At 40.7% G+C, this 23628-nt stretch overlaps 1 protein-coding gene across 6 annotated transcripts in view; it reads right to left on the bottom strand.

The window, feature by feature from the left end:
• Positions 1 to 6566: 6566 nt before the first annotated feature.
• The window catches only part of mast3a (microtubule associated serine/threonine kinase 3a), a 34074-nt gene continuing 17012 nt past the window's right edge, over positions 6567 to 23628 (bottom strand). For 4 of the 6 annotated variants that reach the window (XM_063461528.1, XM_063461525.1, XM_063461526.1 and 1 more), the window contains 21 exons: positions 21993 to 22068; positions 21663 to 21872; positions 20652 to 20753; positions 20080 to 20212; positions 19767 to 19852; positions 17824 to 17909; positions 17292 to 17500; positions 17009 to 17150; positions 16602 to 16734; positions 16323 to 16488; positions 16047 to 16148; positions 14961 to 15083; positions 14635 to 14744; positions 14278 to 14459; positions 12968 to 13089; positions 12674 to 12862; positions 12174 to 12397; positions 10847 to 10969; positions 10555 to 10691; positions 10020 to 10204; positions 6567 to 9926 (listed from right to left, as the gene is read on the bottom strand). In XM_063461528.1, coding sequence (XP_063317598.1) covers positions 9076 to 9926; positions 10020 to 10204; positions 10555 to 10691; positions 10847 to 10969; positions 12174 to 12397; positions 12674 to 12862; positions 12968 to 13089; positions 14278 to 14459; positions 14635 to 14744; positions 14961 to 15083; positions 16047 to 16148; positions 16323 to 16488; positions 16602 to 16734; positions 17009 to 17150; positions 17292 to 17500; positions 17824 to 17909; positions 19767 to 19852; positions 20080 to 20212; positions 20652 to 20753; positions 21663 to 21872; positions 21993 to 22068 — 3691 coding nt within the window. In that variant the 3' untranslated portion in view covers positions 6567 to 9075. The remainder of the gene's footprint in view (positions 9927 to 10019; positions 10205 to 10554; positions 10692 to 10846; positions 10970 to 12173; positions 12398 to 12673; positions 12863 to 12967; positions 13090 to 14277; positions 14460 to 14634; positions 14745 to 14960; positions 15084 to 16046; positions 16149 to 16322; positions 16489 to 16601; positions 16735 to 17008; positions 17151 to 17291; positions 17501 to 17823; positions 17910 to 19766; positions 19853 to 20079; positions 20213 to 20651; positions 20754 to 21662; positions 21873 to 21992; positions 22069 to 23628) is intronic. The other 2 variants (XM_063461527.1, XM_063461530.1) reach the window with 1 other exon arrangement.

The raw sequence follows: 23628 nt of genomic DNA, 5'->3' as shown, positions 1-23628 counted from the left end.
CAGAGTCCTGCCTCCAACTGACCCCCCCTCCCGATCCTCAGCCAGCGACAAAGTCCAGCCGTTTTTCCAGTTGCTGTAATAATTTAGTTCTTTATAGTCCGAGTCCGGCTGCAGTAAAGCAGCAAAAACAAGAAGAATAGGAGGTAGAGGAAAAGGCAGAGCGCTCTTATTCACCAGTCCTCTTTTAGTATTTAGTTCCAGAGAAGAAAAAGTCGCACAAGGTGAGAGAGGAGTCATCTCTGTTCCCGTCCTACTCTGGCAGTGTTGTAGTAGCTCACAGTTCAGCACAGCAGCAGCAGCTGGAAAGCTCAGTGTCTGTGGATCCATTCGTTTTTTTAAGACTCTGCGTTCAGTCTGAGCAGACAGCGGCAAAAAGCAGCGAGAAAAGAGAGTGAGAGACGGAGCAGTTTGCTATCAGCAGAGTCCAAACGGCTGAGGGAGACCACAGGAAAATAATTAATGAATAGGCAGCGAGTAACTCACTGTTGCTAGAGAGAGGGAAAGCTAATCCCGGCCTCTGATTGGCTGCTGCTCTGGCCATGTGCTCCCCAGTCACCAGAGAAACCGGGCAAATCAAGGAAATGTTCTAATATTAGAAAATGTATCTAGGCAGTGATAAAACATCTGACCTAAACAACTCCACCTTTTCCAGCACCTTTGACTTTTTTCATCTTTGCAACTGTGATGACTGTTTGTAATATTTATTGAAGTGATGATTTAAATCAAGTGCAGCTACCCTGGGAGAAAGATGTAAAAGAAAACATGGAAAAACTCAAGACTAAGTGTGATTGGAGAAAACTCCATGAGTCACAGTGAAGTTGTGCAATGGGATGAAAGGAGATGATGTTTGTTTTTCTGAGTTCACAGGGAGAGGGATACAGTGAAAAAAAAAATACAATAAATAATACAAAATAAAATACTTATTAAAAACATGCCACTAATAATTTATTAGTCTTTCACTGTGTGGGTTGTTTGTTTGTTTTTGACGGTAACTGACATTTTATATATTGCATTTATTCTTGGTGTGATTAAATCGAGACCTACAAACTGAAGTCTGCTTTCTAAAGAAATCAAATGATGTGTTTAGTCAGCCAGCACAGCGCTGACCTGTTTATTGCACCAGCATGCGCACATAAAATGCCAAATAAGCTATTAAAGGCATCACTGACACTGCTCGAGGATCAAAATGCCACACATCTTACATCACCATTACTTGTAATATCGGTTTGTGTAACCGAATCAGTGGATTTTAAACAGATGTAATCTTTTATTTATTTACTGGTTGTTTTTTCTAATTTTTCTAATGTTTATATACAAGTGCAGAGGCATGTGCTAAAACTCTAATGTGAACAAATATTTATCTTTTTCATGTTATTATCATTGTTTTGGGTTTTTTTGGTCATCAGTTTTAACAAAAGTAAACAAACTTGATGTTCATCATGACTAATTTGCCAATTAAGAGAAAGTGTTTTTGAGGATGACATTTAGAATAGATATGTTCATGTAGAGTATTGCTGTAGCCAATTTTTCCTTAGGACCAATCCATGATGGTGATTTAAATATATATAATAATTGTTAGATTATTAGTAATTACACTGTTTGTAACTGGTAGATTAGTTTCTATGTAGATCTAGATGCTGGTGAGCTTCTTTACACTCAAAATGCAAATTTTGATCACTTCAGTCATAGCAAAGAAAAATGATGATTTCATGATGATTAAGAACTTTTTTATTTAACACAGTAAATAAATGCATGTAATAGGTAATCAGGTTATTTCAGTTGTGGTAAATAACAGACACATGAGGCTAACATTGCCATATGCCATTTTTAGTTTACTACTTTCACCTGAACAGCTCAGTGGTCATGTCTGAGAAAGTGTATTACATTCAAGAAGCTTAACTTTTAGAAGGTCCATCTTTTTGAACATTTAAACACTTCCACAGTGGACACAGTGCTTTAATACTGGATGTGCACATGTCCATGTCCCTTAGCTGGTTTAGTCCCCCCTCAAACAGCGGTGCAGTGTGACATTTTAAGCTGTTACACCAGATGTATAACACCATGTTGCATTTAGTTTCACCTGCAGTGTGCTGATTATGATTTTCTGTAGTATTAATCTTCTTGAGAGAATGAAAACAAAAAGGAAATTTAATGAGCAGTGCAATAAAAGCTCCTCAAAAAGTGATAACCCATCTAAAACTACTTGAGAGATTGTGCGTGAACAAAGAGTTGCTAACTGGCAAGATCCCTCACATCTCCATGTCACCAAAATAAGGAAACACTGATTACATCCATCTAGGCCAGAAAGAAAGTCATTACTACTGCATCTGAGAGTGGCAAGGGAAACCTGTCTGACCAAATAATTATTTTTCAAAAACAGCTAAGGAGTTTAGGATTTTAAGAATGCACCCTAAGCTTAACAAAACAAAACAAAAGATTAACACGTCACATTACAGATCACTCCCTGTTCCACAGACAAAATTCTGGGATTTTTTTATTCATAAGCATTACTATCATTTCTTCTCTTTAAAACTTTCATAATCACAACAATGCAACCAAAAGTTCAGACATTTATGTGAGCACAAACTGTATTTGTGTATGCATGTTTTGGCACTTCACGGCCCTGCTGGGGAAGTACTGACTACAGAACCACCATGCATGCAGTCTGGCCGCAGGCCATCTGTCCACATGGATCTGAAAAATCTGCTGCGCCACAGGCAGATAGGACAGGCCAAAAACACGGGCCTGCAAGGACTAACTTTTCAGACTAAAATTGGTTCTTACGAATTTTATGATTCCAGTTTCGTTCACCTGAATTCTATCTGTCGCAAATGAAGCCGAAAAGCTCACTTTGCTAAATAGAAACATCTGCTAGATTATTTAGCACCAAGACTGCACTGTTCAGGAAAGTCAACTATGCTGCAAGGCTCTAAAGTTAAAGAGGACTCGGTCTATTTATCAGAGGCAATAAATTCAATCCATCTGGTCAAGATTATGGATTTAAACATTTCCACTTCACCAAAGAAATCAAATCTGATAAACCTGCAAAGTCTGCATCACTTGAAAACACCAGACACAAACAAGATAATGTGTGCCTTTATCTCCTCCTCAACTCCTCAAAGAAAAAAAAAGCCCCCAAACCCTTTCATAACCAACTACATTTGACCGAAAATTGGTAATATGCAGGTAGCATACTGCAGCCAACATCTATAACACATTTATGACAACACATCTAATCAAATTCTAAAAGGAGCCACTTTTATTTGGTTGCTGATGCAATAACTCGCCGAACTCCACCTTCAGCAAATTGACTTTGCGGTGAGGGAGTGCAGTTATTCGACTATCATTGTTTAATCTGATACAATACAGAAGTTTTGATAATGCAAGTTATTCCTGGATTGCAGGAAAAAGCAAAAGTCCCAGATAATTGCAAGTGACCAATAAGATTTGTGTCTGGTGTGTTGTGGTCGGAGGGTAATAGATTAGGACTTTAAGTAGACTCATGATTGTCTCTGGGAAGTTAGAAAAAAATCACAACCCCACAAAGCACAGAATATGCAGTATTTCCAGGCAAGACATGACTAAACTGTCCTTAAAGACGAACTCTGCTGCTATTTTGATCAAACAGGACCATTTCACTTTAACTTCGACATCAAACAAAAATAACCACAGCTTTAGTGCCTCTGCTGGAACTTGAGGTTAGTTTAGGTTTTCTTCACCCCCTCTGAGAGGTGTCACTTGGCATTTCAAGAAGCACCACTATTTCCTCTCTCTTTTTATTTTGTGTGTGTGTTTGTGTATGTGTGTGTGGGTGGGGGGGCATTTAAATACAACAGCCCTGCCAGTCACTCAGAGCATTTCAAGACATTTGAGAGAAGAATGAAAGCTTTGCCACAAGTCATGCATCACACCGATAAAGCATATAATGGAGGACTGACATTTGGTTGCATAATGCTCGATTCATAATTACAAGACAGGGGGGTGCGGGGTCTCAGCACAGTTGAGTGGCTTGTCTCATTATGCAAGTGGCACAATTTCCATTAACTCCTCGATGGATGCCAAATCCTTAAACCAGGGATGTAAGAGACGCATCTAGTCAGGCCTTCAGCTACTTTAGGCCTCCCATAGTCTGCAGCCAAGGTAAAGACACTAGTAACACATACTAGCAATGGTATACACAGGGAGTACACTGCAAATATATTACAAATGGGTCTTTTTAGTAGCGTTAAAATACAACTAAACAGTACTAATGAGACACTGACATTACAGAATATTTTAGCACCAATTCTGGCAAACTTGACAACTTTAAGTCATTTTTAATCGTTTTCACGTCAACAAATAAGCCAGGGAAAACGGTTTAAACTTTGAAGCAGCTTAAAAAACTTGCTCGGCATTTGTACGTCAGCGAGCGCGAGCACCGAGCAGCGCGGCGCGAGGGCGAATTAAAGTTAACATTTCACCGCAAAGAGCACAGAAACGCACACGAGCGCGACAAAAAAAGTAGGTCTCCTTTAAACTTTAAAAGTAGGACACAAGTCACCAACGTGAAGCTGCGTGCGCGGGGCACACTTGCAGCGCTTCCACCATTTTCCAGTACAGTGGCTGCCGTACTGGAAATGTGCAATAACTTGGAAAAACTCACCGCGGATATTTCTTGACTCTTCGCACTTTTGGCTTCGGAGCAAAAGTCGCACACAAGATTCCGAGTGGTGGCTTGTCTGCAGACGACGGCTTCTCGGTGAGCTCTAAACTTCCAGCAAGCCTTTGGTTCACTTCTTAATTCGGCGTCTTTCTTTTCGCTCTTTCTTTCTTTTCCCGTTCATAACTCCTTGCTCCAACACACAGCCATTTTCCAGCTCAGCACGGTGCAGGGAAGGAGGGCGCGTGGGAACTATATAAGAGTGCGCGGAAAGTGACGAACGTGAGCGGAAACGTCCGAACCATCAGTGAGGGACTCGGAGACGAAAAAAAGAAACAAAAAAAAACGGAAATTTGAAGCAGACAGTCTCCAAATCGTGTTTTGAGCTGTGTTTAAACTAAAGAAATGTGTTCATGTGAAAAAAGAAAGCGGTGAACCACGCGCTAAATCCATGTCTAATCCCACGGTGGATTAAATAGGGACATATTCCCCCCGTCTCACTTTTTCTCAAAGCTTTCCTTTTCAACTCATCTGCTTGCTTAAACATTTGTAGCTTTGTGACTAGTTTATATTGAATTCATGGCCAGAAAATACTGCGCTATAGAAGTGCTGTAATGTGTTAATTAGCGTAAAATACTTGATCATCATCAAATATAAATTATTCTTCAGCACAGCCTTGACTCTCTTGAGCTGCTTTCTTGTAAGTTCTTGAAGTAGTCTTTAGGAATAGTTCTCCAGGATTCAGAGCTCTTCTTTGGATGTTGGCTGTCTAGATGATCCCACACTGCTTCAATAATGTTGAGGTCCGGGCTCTGGGGAGGCCGATCCATGACTGATAGTGTTCCACTGTTTGCTTTTCTTCCCAGGGATACTTTCACTTTGCATTGGCAGTAGGGGTGGAGGAAAAATCTATACAGTATGGTATCACAATATCTTGCATCCAGGTACACCAAATATTGATATTAAATAAATGAAAATACTCTGGAAATACTATGAACAAGAAGGCTCATCTCACCTTATAGGAGGCAACCTTTCCGCAAAGAGTTGCAGTCTGGCTTGGACGGACTGCAATCACTAAAGGAAGGTTGTTGGACGTTTGCAAAAAACTTCTAATTTATAAATACAGGCAGATTGCCAACATGCTGACATGACTGTGAAGGAGTCTTTATAGATTAGCGCAATTCAAGGGGATTCAACGCAACTCGCTGGCAGCTGGTTGCATACTGGTGATTCCTACCTGTAATTGGCAGGGTGTTTGGGATCATTGTCATGCTCGAAAACGAAGCTGTTGCTCATTAGATGCATTCCAAATGGTTGATTAAAATCTGAGGCTCCTTTTTGCATTCATAATTCCATCAATTTGATCTCTAACACAGCTTCTGATGAGGTTTCAGTGAACAGTGATGGATCAACTGAAGGGGATAGAGGTATCTGAGTCCTGTGTCAGGTCTTTGAGGAACTTTTTCCCGTTTTTAAGGACATGATTTTCAGGTTCATCTGCTGTAGTTTTTAGATTTGCTGCTTCTTATTTTGTCTCCCACTGTCCAGTTTCCTCAAATGTTTTAAGGACCTGCTGCATACCATGCTGAGATGTACAAAGTTTTCAGCTACACAACACTGGTTAGATGTCTTTTTTTTAAATTGGAAACAGAAAACAACCTTTTAAAATGGTCGGGTACAAGGACTGGACTGAAAATGATTTAAAAAAAAGGAGCCAACGCTCCCCCAAAAACTTTGAAAAGACCTTCAGAAATCATGGAGAACTATTGCTCCAGAGCACTTAAAGAATTACAAGAAAGTTTGTCTCCTTGGAAGCAAATAATTAAGAAATGTGTGCACGAAGTCAGAAAAACTATATGATTTTTTTGATACAGTACTATAAATGTGCAAATATTATTATATGAGGACAAATGACAAGTGCAACGTCTTGTAGTCTTGGACTTTCCAGTCCTCTGGAAATTCATTTATTTCAAGCACTGTTGAGACAAGAGAATAACAGACAATGTCACACCAGTCTGCACCAGATACCCACATGGTAGGCATTTCACAAAGGGCAGTTTGCCACGTAGAGACAAGGGGGATGAGTGGTGATGGTGGTGGGGCACACCAATACAAAAACACAAGTGAAAAATGTGAAGGGTGGGGGCTGTTACAGTGAATTTGTCATACACATGAACGCACAAGCCGATCAGAGACAAGGAGTTCACTCTGATGCTTCATTTGATGCAAAATGGGCTGCTGCTGAGACCTGCGCCTGATTTATAAAAGTTTAACAGGGTGACCCAACAAAAGTCATGGGATACTACAATGAAAAATACAACGATTCAACACTAAGAACATATTAAAATGTATATTGCATCAGAAATTTAGTGATAAAACCCACATACAGACATTTCTCCCTAAAGTACAGTGAAAAAAGGTCTACGTTTTCATTCACACAACATAACCTTTATTCAAGGTTCAATATGCTGAAATTCTTTGAGAAATCCCTTATTTAAATCTCCCTTGACTGCAAAACGTAGATGTGAGCCTTCACAAAAAGAGGAACAATCAACAAATTCCTTTTCTCTAACCACTTCGTTTGATTTTTTTTAGTTGCTAATCCAAACAGTTCTTGGAGTAAAACAATACTACTAATAAAAAAAAAAAAAAACAAGTACAGGATTAGATGTTTTTTTTTTTAAAGTAAAAACTAGTTAAAGAGTACATAATGGAAAACCAAATACCATTTGTTTATATCTCACCATACAAAACAAATTTTAAAGCTGAAAGCCTCAAATTCAAGAATTCAAGGCCTATCCAACAAAACTTCCAAGCTCTCAAAATCTAGAGTAAAACCGTGGAGATTTACTGGGATGTAAAAGACGCACAGCTCTTTAAAGTCAATCGCAACTTGGGATTAAAGCCATGCCACTTAACTCACATCTTACACGAGTCCATCCACCCTTACATTTCACTGAAAGCTGTTATAAGGTCCACCATTGTTTATATGATATACAACAGCATAGGTAATTAGTACTGCAACAAGACTGTTTCCATATCAAAATATACAAAAAGGAGATTACCACTGAATCATTCCTTCATCCACCCAGGGCCTCAGGTCTGCCTCTCCTGCGCCTTCCCTCTCTTTTTTCCCCATACAATAATTTAACAGATTCCACTGAAGTCCACCCACATATTTGCATTGAAATGTAAACATTCATCCATAAAACACATAAAAAAAAAAAAAAGAACAGCCAAGTCAGCCAGATTTGTTTGTTGCATCCACTTTACAATTTCTGAATCCCACAGAGAAAGAGATCACCCTGAAATATAAATGTACTCTCATTGTTACACGGCAGCTACGACTTGTGCAAACACTTCTGCTAGACTACGCTTGTAAGGAGCTGGACGGAGGTTAGATTCACAAAGGTATCGGAGGTCGGATGCAGCAGCCGGGAAGGTGGCCACAAAGCTTTATCTACACACCTGCGTGTTGATCAGGTTATAATTTAAACAACTTACAGACGGGTGGCAGCACGGATACAAAAACAAAACCAAAAAACAGGACAGCCAGTGGCGGTAGAGCCCAAGCATACATGAGGCTTCTTATGTACAACTACAGTACCTATTATTAAGCTAAACCACGCTTTGGCGCCACAGCTTAGCTGACAACTGTTGCAATGTTGTTATTTGTCTTTTTTTTGTCTTTTGTCCCGATTTGTACATGCCCTGCATCGAGAAACAATGACTCCGAATCGTCACGATCACAATCCGCATGATAGATTTCTTCAGAGAGGCAGCAAAAAACGTGTTATGGAACTTTTTAGCATATACAGTGCAGGATGAACACTACAGTCTGTATATGAAACAACACCCTGTTACACACATACACGCACGCACACACACACACAACAGTATAAAAAAAGAATCATATGAATATTGCAATATTGACTAATATTATCTTTGTTTTCCCTCCACACCTACTAAGACCACACTGAGAAGTTGTTGCCTGGCTTTTCTCCTGTGCACTTCCTAAAATTAGAACAGCTGAAGCGTCCGAGGCATTTTTAGCAACTTAAAAAAAAACAAAAAACAAACAAACTAAAAAACAACAAAACAAAAACAAATAATCATTAAAAAGTCATAAATAAGTTTCTTCATTTAAAACAACAAATATTTACAATTACATCTGTTAGAGGCGCCACAGTGATTTGAGAACCGAGAGAGAAATCGAGCAACTCTGAAGTAAACATCGTTTGGCAGTCATTAATCTGTTAACAGTGTTGGAGGATGCGTGTAGTACTGGGAAATGCAGACTCTTCTTTGTTTCTGTGATGATGTGGGACTTGGTCACAGTTTTCTGGACACATGCAAGGCCTTTAAATGCAAGTATGATAGCAGGTCAAAGCCTCATCTTCTCTGACCTGTGATCCCTGCAAAATAAAACTGAACAACTAACGCCCTTCTTTGTCTTTAGACTTGGTTTTCTGCGGTCTGGTACCCTGTGATCCCAGCTTGCCGCTGGGTTCCGACTGTGACGAGTTGATCCAGGATGCCTTGAACGCCTGTGACTGTGTGACAGGAAGCGTGGGGCTTAGAGCCGCCTCCTCCAAGTCGTCAAAGTTCACTTCCTGGACCGCCTCCTGTTTCTTGAAGGAGTCTCTGCGCTCTGATAGAGCCAGCTTCCTCATCACCACCATCTCTTTTGAGTGGTTGTTGGTGCTGCGGTGTTGTGGCAAGGCAGCAGAGCGGTGGTGATCGCTGCCTCCGCTGGCTGTGTCCTGGTGGCCTCTCTGCCCTCCAATGTGCAGGCCCTGCCGGCCGTGCTCGCCTACGCAAACAAACCCTGTAGCGGTGTCTCCCTCTAGGTCCTCCAGCCCCTCTCCCTCAGACAAGGGCACCTCCATAGTGTGACGTCGGGTGCTGTAAGCCTTCCTGTCTCCGTGGTAACCCCCAGTCATCTTGTCACCAGTCAGTTTCTCTGCTGACTGAACTCTCTTGAGCAGCGGTGAGCGCGGCGGTTCTGCGCTGCGAGGACGCACAGAATGACGAGCGATTGTAGGAGGTGACAAAGTCTTGCCGTGAAAACTGTGCAGGGACTTGGGGTGACTTGGGAGGCTAGATGGCGAGCATTGGGGAGAAAGAGATTGGGGTGGTGGGATACAGGCCAGAGGCGAAGGAGGGATGCTGCTGGTGGACTTGCAACGACCAGCTTTTGTGTAGCGACCCAAGACGTGAAGAGAACTGGGACGAGCCTGCGGTACGGGCGAGTTTGGAGAGCTGGAGCAAGGAGAAGAACTTGAATCTAACAGAAAAAAAGAGTTTAGATTTAGTGGATACACTTCCTCCAGAAAGAGACAACTACATCACTACAAGAACGATCGTCCTCTTCTCTCACCTCCAGAGTGGTCAGGGGCTGGGGAGCGACAAGGTGTTGAAGGCCCAGGAGAGAGGCTTTGTGTTGGTGAGCCAGAGAGGCTGTCACTAGATGATTGGTGGAACCCCGAAGAGAAGCTACGACTGCTCTGCATGGGTGGAGGCGGTGTATGCTTAGACAGCTTCTTCAAGATGCTGCGTCGTCTGCTACAAAAGTAAATTAATAAAAAAAAAGGAAAAAAAAAAGCAAATGTACATCATTTACATCTGAGACAAGGAGCCAACTCGTGTTACTATAATGCTGATCAAAGCTTCTCTAGGAGCATCACTCCGTCTCTCTTACAAAAAGCTTTTCGGAGGCTTTAAGGTTTTTAATGCAAGAATCAGACTTGCAGAATGAAAAAAAAAATATCACATTTTTTTTTCCATTTGCCGACTTTATAATTGCAAAATCAGCAAATAGGAACTCTGCTATTTATCTGAGATCTAACACGAGGCTTCAAGCAGGAGTAAAACATGTCCGATTCTTCAGTATGATTTCATTCTCGCCCGTGTACCTGTCTTGTCCGTCCTTCCTCTTGCTCTTTTTGCTCCGCCGGGCCATCTTGGCCTTGTAGCTCGCTTTTCTAGCAGGTCCAACCTTGATAGACGTGTTCTCCAGAGCAGTGGTTTGGAGAGTCACCTTGTTGCCACTCTGTCACAAAAAAATAAAATAAAATAAAAAATTGAAATTTCTATTTAAATTCTTTCTTTAATTTGACAGTTTTTATCTTCCATACATTATAATGATCATTTTAAAAAAGCAACAAAAAAAAGAAAAAGAAAAAAAAAAGCACGTTATACACATACCTTAAGCAAAAGCTCCACCACCTCAGTGTGTACGAGACCCTGGACCGACTCTCCGTTGACGTGAGTGATGAGGTCACCTGCCCTCAATCCTGCCTCGTGTGCAGGACTGCCCTCCTCAACGCACTAGATCCAAACAGACACAACCTCACAATTACTGGTAAAGCAACCATCTAAATGGCTGTTGCTGTGTTTCACCTATGCAATTAGTAAAACTAGTGTTTTTGGTTTACTTAGTTTAAAGTTGTTGTGTGAAAAAAATGCCACGTATAGCAACAAAGTATCACGGCAGCATAAAGGTTTCATGAATAAAGGTATGCTTCTTGAAGAAATTTAAGAGAGGTCGCCGAGTCTGCTGACTTGATTTCAGCAGGCAGCTTGTCCTACAGCTTCAGGGCTCTGACAGTGAGTGCACCTACAATTTTCAACCCCACCTCAGGACCAGATGAGAGTCAAGCGTTTGTGAATGTTAAGGTATATACAGACTCATATGAAACTAATTACAGCATCTCTGAACCTTGAAGCAGACCATAGTGGGTGCCACTCCTGTTCCTGAACAGAAAACTGAGGCTACAATTCACACAGGTTTACCAAAACTGGCCAACAGAAGATTGGAAAAATGTTGGGTGATGAGTCTCCATTTCTGCTGCAACGTTCAGATGGTAGGGTCAGAATATGGCCCCAACAAAGCATCGATCCATCATGCCTTATAATAACGGTTCAGTGTGGTGTAATGGTGTGGGGAATATTTTTTTGGTTGCTTGGGCCTCTTAGTACTGACTAAGCATCGTTTACATGCAGCAGCCTGTCTGAGTATTGTTGTTGACCATGTCCATCAAATTATGACCACAGAGTACCCATTCTCCTATAAAGTGAAAGGCTATGAAGAGGCTTTTATAAAAAAGAGTGAGGAGGGTCAATTTTTGGGGTTCTATGAGTCTGACTATTGGCTTTCTGGTTGAGTGAAGCAGCTGTTGTCAAATCACGAGAATGTAAAACGAATCATACCAAATTGCATAAGCTTTGTTTAAAACCTCAGTTCAGTAAAAGAAAAAGTTTGACATGTTCCAACAGGAAACCAGCAGATGGCACAATTTCTTTGCCATGTGTTGGAAACTATTTTCAGTCATTTGGTTTTAAATTATACCTACGCATACCTAAAAACTAGCAAACAGTCTCTCAGTGTTTGCATGTTGCAGAGTGTGGTGATGCTGATTTCACTCACTTTTAGGAGCAGCGCAGAAAATGAGGCCATAAAGTTATTTAAACATCTATGCTTTTGATTCCCAATATAGTATAAATCTAGTCAGAACCAGATAAGATCACATACCCAGACCATGTGATGAACGGTGTAGACGTCACTGTCTCCCATGTAGACTCTGATGGCTCGCAGCGCAAACCCAAACCTTTTCCCAGAGCTGTGGATAACCACCGGAGGCCTGAGGCAGCTGACATTGACGGACAGATCGCGGCTGGGAGACGAGTCTCTGGACGAGGGGTTGGATGATAGGGACAAAGAAGATTTGGGGCTCGTAGGAGGACCTCCTGAGTCATCTAGTTGAGGAGCAAAAGAGAAGCAGGAAGAAACACAGCTGAGTCTTTATAAAGTGTAAGCACTACTGTTTTTAAAATGCTGCATCCAGTAATTAAAACCAAACAAACACAGTTCTAATCTTCACTTCAATATAAATAATGTGTTTTACAATATTTACAATAATTACACAATATTAGGCTGTAGAGGGCACTGTGAACACATGAACACTCGTTTCTTGTCACCATTTTCTTTTAATTCCAAATACTTTCTATAATGCATTCATCCTGCAAAGATACCTGGGGTAATGATGAGTGAAAGGCCAGAGACTGACGCAGACTTGGGGACTTTTCCAGAGGGGGACCTGGGTTTCTCTGGGGTCTCTAACTGATGTGCGATGCGTCGAGATGCCCCCCTCCTGAAGGACGGCCTCGTACCTGTGCTGTTGCTCCGGAGACGGATGCGGCGCAGGTTGGAAACCATCCCATCTACAATAGTGGGTACAGTGTGTGAGTACTAGTGTTTCACAACAGCAAAAAAAAAAAAGTAGACAAGGTAGTTTCAGCATTTATTATACTCTATTATACTCTTACCCTCCTCATCAGCAGGGATGGCAACTCGAGGCATGATGTCAAAGCTCTGGGTGTTGTTCATTACCAGTGGGCTGGTGCTGCGTTCTGACTGTGAGGAGCTGGATGACGCACGTGGACGGAGACTGAGAAAGGTAAAGGTAAAATGCAGGTCCAATAAAAATGCAGATTTTAGTTAAGTTTCTCTTTTAGAAATTGGGCAGTAAGCAACAGTTTCCTTCCTAACTACACAATAAATGTCTTTCAACAATAAAAACAAGAAGAACTACCACTACTTTTTTTAAAAAGTGCATTACTTTTAGGGCTGCAACGAGTCACTGAGTAATGTGAATGATTCGATTATTTAAAAAAAAAAAAAATCCTTGACGCACATTCTTTGCTTCGATGCACACGGCTCTGTGGTAAACGATTTAACATTTAACAAAAGCGTTTAACATTAAGCCAACACAGGGCGCAGTTTTTCAACAAAAAGACTGATAACACAACAACAATAGTGATGATGACACAGTTTAACAGGCTGATACTGAGATGTAGAGCTCAGGTTTAGTGAAAGACAAAAGTGTTTCTAGTGTCCAAAACAGCAGCTCTGTTCCTGTAATCGCCATTAAAACCATTACTGGGAAACAGCTAGCGAGAGTCCTTCATTGAAGCACCTGATCAACAAACATTAAGAAAGGCCGCTTCATCCACCACCATTTATTTTACACAGCAAAAAATCAGCTCTAAAGCTACAGAAGTAAAGTTACATTAAAATAGGAAGATGAGCTGGAGGCTGACTCCAGCCGTCCTTTTATATGGAAGCAGTAAACATCGGCAAGTTTAAAGGGGGGCATGGGGTGTTCTTATGTCAAGGCTTTTACTAAATTAATAAAATAATCAATAGCTGCAGCCCTAAATATTTTATTCGAAAACTGCAGCAAAATGAGCTTATTTGGTATTTTGTGGTTTTTATCAATTTTCTTCTAAGATATCCTGTTTCTCTTTTATGGTTTAATGGTTCACTCCATTCAGCACCACACAGGGAGGCTTCAGTACACGCTGAATGAATATATCACTTGCGTTCACACCCGTGGGCAATGTAAAGGCCTCCATCTGACATGCATGCAAGAAAACATCCAACTGGGGGAACTTTAGAATGGCTCATTGGTTTAATACAAAACGACGTGAAAAGACCTCTATAAAAATTGCCCTTTTGAAATAGGAAACGCTTCAACCCAATACGAGAGAATATTATATTTTGTGAATACCGAGAGGGCTGTGATAGTTTTGTTCTCATAATAAGGACATCACTCTCCCTCGTTCCATGCTCTCACCTCCCCCTGTGTCCATCTGCCCTCTTGTCTCCACTCGCCAAATGTTTGTGTCCGTCGCCAGGGGAAAGAACTCCCCTGCCCTCCCATCGGTCCTCCTTCTCCTCGCTGTGGCTTCGGTCTGATGACGACAGGCTCAGGTTGGATGGAGTGGAGGTGGACAGGTGCTCTGTGCTGCTGTACACCTGGAGTTTAAGAGGAAAAAGGTGGCATGGATTAAAGAAGAAGGGATTTTTTTTTATCCTACAAACAACCAGAGGCATTTCATTAACCAAATTACAACACCAAAACAAAAAGTCTTGCTTTGTTCCATGAACCAGGTATTAATATTGATTATAATTCATGAGTAGAAACGAGTACCTTGCTGAAGCGGTGGGCTACAGAGGAGAACTGTCGTAGCTCCAGAGATGATTCATCATCATTTGTTTCATCGTCATCTGAGCCCAGATGACAGTATCGCTCTGATCGGGCTGGAGGGAAACATGGTGGCATGCAATAAATGATCACAAACTGGGAACAGTTTCCTATCCAAATTAAAACTACCACCATGCTGCACTGCTACAAATTTAGCTCATAAAAGCATTTATTTTCTGAGAGCTCATTTCCAAATGAACGTCTCCTCACAGGTTTTTAACAATGCAGTGCGTCTGCTTCATAAAAGGCCCACAGTCAGTAAATCCACATACTGTCAAAGTAGCTGGTGTCCTCCTCGCTCTCTAGCTGTGGGATGAATTCAGCTTTCTGCCTCAGGAGACCGTTCCAGTCCAGGCCAAGGAAGAAATTGTGCATCTTTACCTCAGTGGCCCCACCTGGAGAAAGAAGTTATTAAACTCAAATATGGGCATCGAGGTCCCCAGACTTGAGTCTGAGCTTGTCTGATCCCCAGCCAGACTCTTTGTTGCACTGAGGTGCCTTGAGACATCTGTTGTCATGATTTGGTGCTATATAAATAAAACTTAACTGAATTTCATTCCATTCTCCTGGTCTCTGGTTTTATGCTTATTGTGAAACTATTTTGCTGCTATTTTCCATAAATTCAAGTTAATTAATAAGAAAATTTAAAAACAAGCATTTAGTGCTGTGCAACATAGGATGCAATAAGACATTAAATGTCAAGTCTCAGTCAGGTTTAAATGTCAAGAGTAAAAATGAGTTTTCAAATAACTTAAGTGTAACGGACTGCTTCAAAGTTTACCTGCAGTTACAGCAAAGGCCTGATCTGTGGTTTAACCAGCTTCCCGGTACAACCAAAAGCATCTGGTCTTAATGATCTTTTGAAAGTGTGCATAATTAAAAGGCCTGAAAAGTAAAGAGGTGCTAACCCATACAGCGAACTAAACACAAACAAAGTATAAAGTGTAAAGAAGTCAAAACAGAGGAAATCTGAAGTCTAAAACATTCAAGTCAGAAAGCTCCGGAGAGCTTATTGATTACTGTGAACTAGTCAACCTCTCTGTCTCTATGGGAAGTCTATGGGAAACAATTTTATCAAGCCTGGTTAATGTAAAATTCTATTAATGAATAATCTGCCAAATAAACACACAGAAGACCTCAAATCCTTCCTTATTCCTGTGTCAACTTTATTTAAATTCTTAAAATTAAATTCCTCCACATGAGGCCTTGTGAAGACTATGACCTCCTGGTAAGACACCCAGTGACACATCTGTCACAAAAAGCATGTTTTTTTTGCCTTTTTCTGGCCACCTCAGAGTCACACTGTCCCGAGGCCCAGAGAAGGTTTTTCATCCATCAGCAATCATGCTGTCACCAACCTGTTCCCAGGCGCTCCAGAGGGTTCTGCCTCAAAAGTCTGGTGATAAGGTCCTGAGCATCAGCTGGCAGGGCATCCTCTCCATCCGGCCAGATAATATCATCTGAACACAGGAGTGAATGCAACGAAGGGAATTAAAGGTATCTACAAAGCCCAGGGGACTGATGTGCCAAAATACGGAGATCTATTGCAGAATTTTGAGCAAGAGGATGACAAATGGATTGGATTTACGTGTATAAAAATAACTAACTATGAGTTCAATTGAAACATTTCCTACCATTAACCACTTGACCAAAGAGCTGCTCTGGTGTGTCTCCAAAGAAAGGCACACAACCCACTAGGAACTCATAAAGGATGATCCCCATAGCCCACCAGTCCACAGGCTTCCCATAGCCCTGCCTCAGGATCACCTCTGGAGCGATATATTCTGGAGTACCACACACCTGTAGACAGGTTTAAAAAAAAAAAAAAAAAGAGTTAAAGAGAAAAGGTGGATTTTAGATAAGCTCAAAATCAGAGGAGATGAAAAAAAAAAGACAAGCGAGAAGAGACAAACCTGCTTGTCAATGAATTCTCTAGTATCCTTTTCAATGTGTCCTTCATACAAGTTGGTTGTCATGTTCATTAGGCCAATCTTTGAAAGTCCAAAGTCTGTCAGTTTAATATGCCCCATGGAGGTGATCAGCAAACTACAAAGGAAGTAAGCACAGAAATGTTTCATGTTACATCAAATGCTTGCCCTCAAAGCACTGGAATTTCATCTTTAGAGAAATAAAATATCAAAGACTCAAAGTTTGAGAATATTCTGCTCTATCTTCAGAAAGATTCCATCTCCCTACAGATCACTGCAAGTTTAAAAATGATGAAAACTTTTAAGTTATTTAGTGCTGCCTGAAGGCGTTCATAAGAAATATGGGGGGGGGATAAGAATATTCTCCTTGTTCATCCGTTTGCCTGACTCACTTGTCAGGTTTGAGGTCTCTGTGTACAATGCCGTAGTTGTGAAGGTACTCTAAAGCCAAGACAGTCTCAGCAAAATACATCCTGGCCATGTCCACAGGCAGAGGTCCACCGATATTCTTCAACAGATTGGCACAATCTCCACCTTAAAAAACACAAATGAGGCCACCATGAAAAACGCTGTCAGGTCAGATGATTTAGACTTAAAGGTGTACCTTGTATGGTAGATATATAAGAGTTTGGTGTGCATGTGTCTCTATGTGTCTACAGTCTGAGCCAACTGTACCTTCCACATATTCCATAACCATGCACAGGTGCCTCCGTGTCTCAAAAGAGCAGAACATGGAAACCACAAATGGGTTTTCAGCAAAGGTGAGGATGTCTCGCTCTACGAACACCTGTTGGATTTGATTTCTAAGGATCAGATTCTGCCTGTAGATCTTCTTCATAGCAAAACGCTGACGAGTCTCTTTGTGGCGCACCAGAAATACGGCCCTGTGTGAGAGAAGAGAGGCAAAAGGAAGGGGAGAGCAATTAATTCAGAGACAATGACAACACAAAGAGAGACGGAATAAAAAAATCAGCAATCATCAACGAAGAAAGCAGGGAGATAATACAAAGAAAATCAATTGTGGGAATCACATAGTGGTAAATATCAGTTCAGACTGGAAATGAAACTGCCCTGACTAATTCCAGCCTGAACACAAAAATACTACAAAAACACATCCACATTTTAGTTTCCGCTTTTATTTAGATCTCTGTGGTTCTCGGTGCGACTGACTCAGTCAAACGCAAACAAAGAAGTCTGTCTTACTCACCCATAGGCGCCGTTGCTAATGAGCTTTATAGTCTCAAAGTCGCTCTCCAGTGGTTTCCTACGAGGAGGGGTGCAGGCTGCACGGCTCTGAATCACGCAAATCCCAACGAGAGAGAAAGAGAAAGGGGGAGAGGAAAAAGAATTACAGCTGCTGTGTTACTTTTGGAGAAATTTTTTCGTATTAACGAGAGCTCCATTCACCACTTAAATAGCACTGAATCAAGAATAATCTGCATGCTCTGCCAAATGGCATTTAATATTTCTTTGGTGCATATGCCACAGCCTTCAAGTCCGTCATCCACCACAGTTAATCCTGTCACAGACACAATTCAGCTCTGCTTTATCAACTGGAGCATCTTTTATGCATGCATGCAACACAAAGTGCTAGAGAAAAATGATTATGAATGAAAAATGAATGAAACAAAAAAACAACAACAAGAATGATGCAGAGAGTATGCCAAATCCACACAGTGAAAGGCTGAAGGCTGGGATTTTGGGAACCTGCTAATACATCCAGTGCTCTGGAAAGGTATTTGCCTATTCCGAACTTCTTAGGTTTTTCACATATGCGTCACACTTCAATGTTTCAGATCAAACAAATTTTAACATTAAACAAAGACAACCCAAATTTTCTTAATTATGATTTCATTCATTCATTCATTCATTAAGAAGAAAAAAAACTATCCAAACTTGCCTGGCCCTGTATTTAATTTAAAAAAAAAAAAGGCAACCCCCCCCCCCAAAACAAACAAAAAACCAAGCACTTGCTCCCTAAACCTAATAACTGGTTGTGCCACCCCTGGCAGCAAGAACTGCAATCAAGTGTTTGCTATAAGTGGCAAAGAGTCTTTCACATTGTTGTGCAGGAATTTTGGCCCACTCTTCTTTGCAGAATTGTTTTATTTTAGCCACATTGGAGGGTTTGAGCATGAACCATCCAATGAACGGCCTGTTAAAGGTCATACCAAAGTATCTCAATCTGATTGAAGCCCAAACTTTGACTAAGCCACTCGAGAGCTTTTATTATGATTCAAGCACTACAAGTGCAAAGGTGCTATTGTATCTGCTCTGTTTATTATTTTGGTTTGGTTTTATTGAGCCATTCGGAGGTGGACCAGCTGGTGTGTTTTGAATCATTGTGCTGGTACATAACTCAGGTGATCTTTAGTTTAGGCCATGAACTAATGGCCAGACATCCTCCTTCAGAATTTCCTGGTAGAATCTCTTTCTTATTGTTGAATCATAACCTCTGACCTTAACTGAGGCAACTGAGGACTGCATGTCTTTAGATGATGTTCTAGTTTTTTTTGTGATAAGTCCTCAATGCAGGTCACTCCTGGGAACGTTCACCATTGTTCCAAGTTTTCTCCATTGTGGATAATGGCTCCCACTGTGGTTCACTTTGGCAAACTTTCCAAACTAGCAGATGTCAGTGACTTTTTTCCCCCTCGGCTGTTTCTTTAAATCGTGACATGACGTGCTACTTTTTGAGATCTTTAAGCCTGTCTCATTTTGATGGACAGCTTCTATTTAAGTGATTTTTTGATTCAGCAGGTCTGGCTGTAACCAGGCCTGAATGTAGCTTGTGAAATGAAATTCAGTTTTTCAAAAAAATGTGGTTAATCAGTTAATTTGTTATTTAAGGGGGCAATTACTTTTTCACACAGGGTTAGGTAGGTTTAGAAGTGTTTAGTAATAAAATTTCTTTGATGATCATTTATGTGTGACAGATATGGAAAAAAACCGTAAGAAATCAACACCGTATCAACAAAGGTTGCCACTCGGTGACTTAAAAACTAGTAAGAGAATCTTAAAGCAAATAAATCTAATCTAAAGGATCTGGAATATTTTTAAAATAGGTGAGACATGAGCGCCATCTGTTCTTCCTGGGTCACTTTAGAGTTCACTGTATGTATTTGATAACCGTTTAATGTAAGCTTATACCTGTGCAGATGTTGCCTCTCCAGTGTCATCAGACTCTCTGCTCGCTGATCTGTGAATCGGGCTAGTATGCTCCAAATGAACCATCTCTGTAACGGCAGCAGACAAAACAGATCCAACTTTATTAAACGCCAGTTCGAATCAAGTTAAAAATCACAAAACTGTCACTGTATCTTACAAGATTAGTTCACAATGATTTATTTAAGCTAACTGCATTAGGGTTTTCAAATTTATCTGAAGTAATCAAGAATGAGATAGAAAGTATAAAAAAAAAAATAAAATATACATTTTTTTTTTTTTTTTTTTAAATCTGCACCTTCCAGGGGGTCTCTGGTAAGGCCCAGCTGGCTGATTATGTATCTGGGAATATCAGTTTTGATGCCTTGTCCTACTTTGGCTTGACCCTCTGCAGCCTCCAAACGTTGGTAAAACTCCTCTGGATCAAACTCCTGGATTAAAAAATATAAAAAATAAAGGAAAGACATAGTTTAGGTTTCACTCAAATATACATTACTTTGTTGACATAATATGTAGAAAAGCTTCAACTATTACATCGGGAAACGATGGATCAAACATTGCAATACAATTAAAAATGCTGAAAAATGACAGAAAAATGTTTCTGCTCCAATCTGGGCTTTTTTTCTGGCCTGTAAAACTGGAGCATCACTGGCACCTTACTAACAACAGACCCAGGCTAGCAAGGTGAACTTGCTGTTGGCTTAGTAAACGGTAAGCTGGGTTATTATTACTGCACAAACTAATCGCTATTACAAGATGTCAACATCATGTATGAGTCAACTTTTACACATGCATCTAAGCTGATGGACATAGTGTTATTACGTCACTCGTAAACCTGTGATTATTACTGCGTCTGTCATTGAGTCTTACCAGACACTCCAACAGCCTGGCAGGCCTGGAGATGATGATGAGAATCTTCTTGACCAGTTTGGTGATGATGGTCACCTCCTCGCTCTCTGAGCGCTCATAGGCCTGAACAGAACAAATAGTGATGGGTTATTATAGTGACCTAATCCATTTGACACAAGCCATGAGCCACCACAACTCATCCAAAGAAGCTGTCTGCACTTGTCGGGTGATATTTTTAGCATCCATTTCATCCCCTTACATTGTCTGGAGGTGATTCAAGGGCTCGAGGGCTTGTATTTCAACATGTTGCATCAATACTCACTGCATGCTCTGCCAGGCTTATAAATAATGGAAAAACATTTGACTTTTTAACACTCATTCTCGCTTATCTAAATCCAACAGCGCCTTGCCTTGATCAAACAGCAGGTTCAGAAAGTGTATGATAGAGGTGGTGAAACAGTCAGGAGCGATTAGTCAGCAGTCAGCTTAAAACAAACTCTTGCCCTGCTAAACATAGAAAAATCCACTCTAAAAAATTGTAAACACCTTTATGGAAAAGCAACACTAGCAAGCAACTCAACATATGCATTTTAGCATGTGGAGAAGGGTCAAAACAATTTCTGTGGCCACAAAGAATATACTAATTAAAGAAATTATTATATGACAAAATAATAATTTAAACCACTGTTTTGCTGTAGAATACACAATCATTACACAACTGAACACTTGACCACTGCACACCCCTATGTAATAACACAAAATGACAGAACATTATTGACTGATGGAGTGGAATCAGCAGAATATTAACAAAGGAAGTGGGCATTTTCATTTCAATGTTCAGTGTCCTCAGTGCTCCTATAGTACAGCATGCAATGTCCCAGAGGGCAATCTGAGCTACCATCAATAACACCAGCTAGAAACATCTTAGAAAGAACCAATACTCCCTGCCTGTTTGAAAAAGAAAAGAAGAGAAAAAAAATTGTCTGTATGAAAAAGATGAAAAATCATTTACTAAAGATGAGAGACACCCACCTCATGCAACAGCTTCTCCAATTTCTCCTGCAGCTCCATGAAGTACCTGGAGGTCACCAGGCCATTCTGGGACTTGTCCAGACAGTCTCTGGCGAGCTCCACCAGCTGGTGCTGAATGAATCCAAGCACACCATCAGCCAGGGGCAGAGCGGTGTCCGGGGAACACTCTGCAATGATGTCGAGCAGCCGACCCTCCATCTGGGCCGTCGCCTGGGATACAAAAATGAAAGCCTTCGTTTAAACCAGTACTGCATACATTTCTAACCCATTTAGTGAGCAGTTGAAGATTTTAACTTTGATTATGAGACTTTCACACAGAAAGGGAGCTACCTTAGGAAAACGTTCTTTGTAGACGTGATTCATCATGACAATCTCATTGTCAAACACCCCACAGGTCCGTCCAGGGCTTCACAGGAAGAAGACAAAGGAGAGAAAAAACAACAACAAAAAAGAAAAACAGATACAAATATTACAAATGTCGATATTTTTTTGCACAAATGCCATTAAGAAATAATGGAGACCAAACTAAAATAAAATGAAAAACAACGGAACTAAGTGGCAAACTGAACTGATGAGAGACATTAGATTAAAAATCAACATTTATAGCTTTACTGAACAGCCATACACACAACAGGCTATAACATTTTATGACTACATTACCAAATAAAGTGTTGACTAACATTCTAGGTCATACAAACAGCGTGTTTGACACAATTCAGATTAGGCTCTCATGTGCACCATCCACAACCACACGTGTTGCACCCAGAGGGTTTCGGTTACACACAGGGGTCGTTTTAAACCTTCCTTACAAGTTCCAAATCAATGTACTGTCAGCACAAATGTTAAAAATAACAGTCCTGGGTGCTCCCTTACACTACGTTGCATACTAAAAATGACAATAATGTCAATATGCGACATGAACTTCACTCGTTCTGGGTAACCACAACAGTTGCACACGCGGTATGAATTTATTTCAGGGTAATGGCAACTGCTTAGACCACTCGGAACTATTTTGAGGCTGCAAGAAATCCTTTTACACAACTTGTAGAGCAAATTTAGAACAACGGCGACACATGTCAATCAGCTGCTGTTGATTTAGATGCATCATTAACAACTATGCAAAGGTCAGGTAAAACCCAAGGGGGAGTTTTCTCTCCGGTGTAATTGCTAGAGTTACCCAGATGTATTTATAGAGTATTAGTGTACTGAATTACTGCATGTGGCACAGGCATGGACACGTCACCAAAAAAGCAACCACATCAACAGGCTGCCAAAATCCTCCCCAGCCTGTCATAAAAACTCTACAGCAACCTCAAAACAGCCTGCCATTGCAGCTATTCAGAGGGATGGGTCCAGCAATGCCAAATGATGAGGAAAAGGTTTTATTCTAATCCAGGGGATCACGCACAAATGGCACAGAGGGTTTTTCCAGAGCCACATTAAATAATTATCCCAACATATTCTTTCCAGACAGTATTTAATTTATCTTTTTATAATCATGTGCGAAATATCTCCTGAAAAACCATTAAGCCTACTTTTGTTAGACTGGGGTGGAGTGGCAGCCTCACCAAACAGGGCAGTGCTCATTCACATACAACTTTACAATCTTCTAAAAAGAGCAACTACAACTACTTAAGGTGCGAGAGGTCGTGTGAGCTTAAACCTGAGCACAGTCTTCCCACATTTGCTGTATTACTGTTTAACAGGTAAAGTTATTTTATTTACTATAAGCTTTGATTACTTGGTGAGTATGTAGTAAAGCAGCAGGAACGGGTAGCATGTTAGCCACGCTAGTTACAAGTTTGAGGTTTTCATTTTATACCCCGTTAGCAGATCTTCTCATTCTGTTGTGAGAAAATGTGCATATTTAAAAAAAAAAACATACTTTTTTTTTTTAAAGGGAAAATTTAGAGCACAGTTCAGTTTAAATATGGCACATATGATCACACCAGTGAAGAGGAACCTT

The sequence above is a fragment of the Pelmatolapia mariae genome, linkage group LG18 (genome assembly GCF_036321145.2).
Source record: "Pelmatolapia mariae isolate MD_Pm_ZW linkage group LG18, Pm_UMD_F_2, whole genome shotgun sequence".
In the NCBI taxonomy this organism is placed as follows: domain Eukaryota; kingdom Metazoa; phylum Chordata; class Actinopteri; order Cichliformes; family Cichlidae; genus Pelmatolapia; species Pelmatolapia mariae.
The sequence above is the reverse complement of the archived record's forward strand: the minus strand, read 5'-3'. Positions and strand labels throughout refer to the sequence as shown.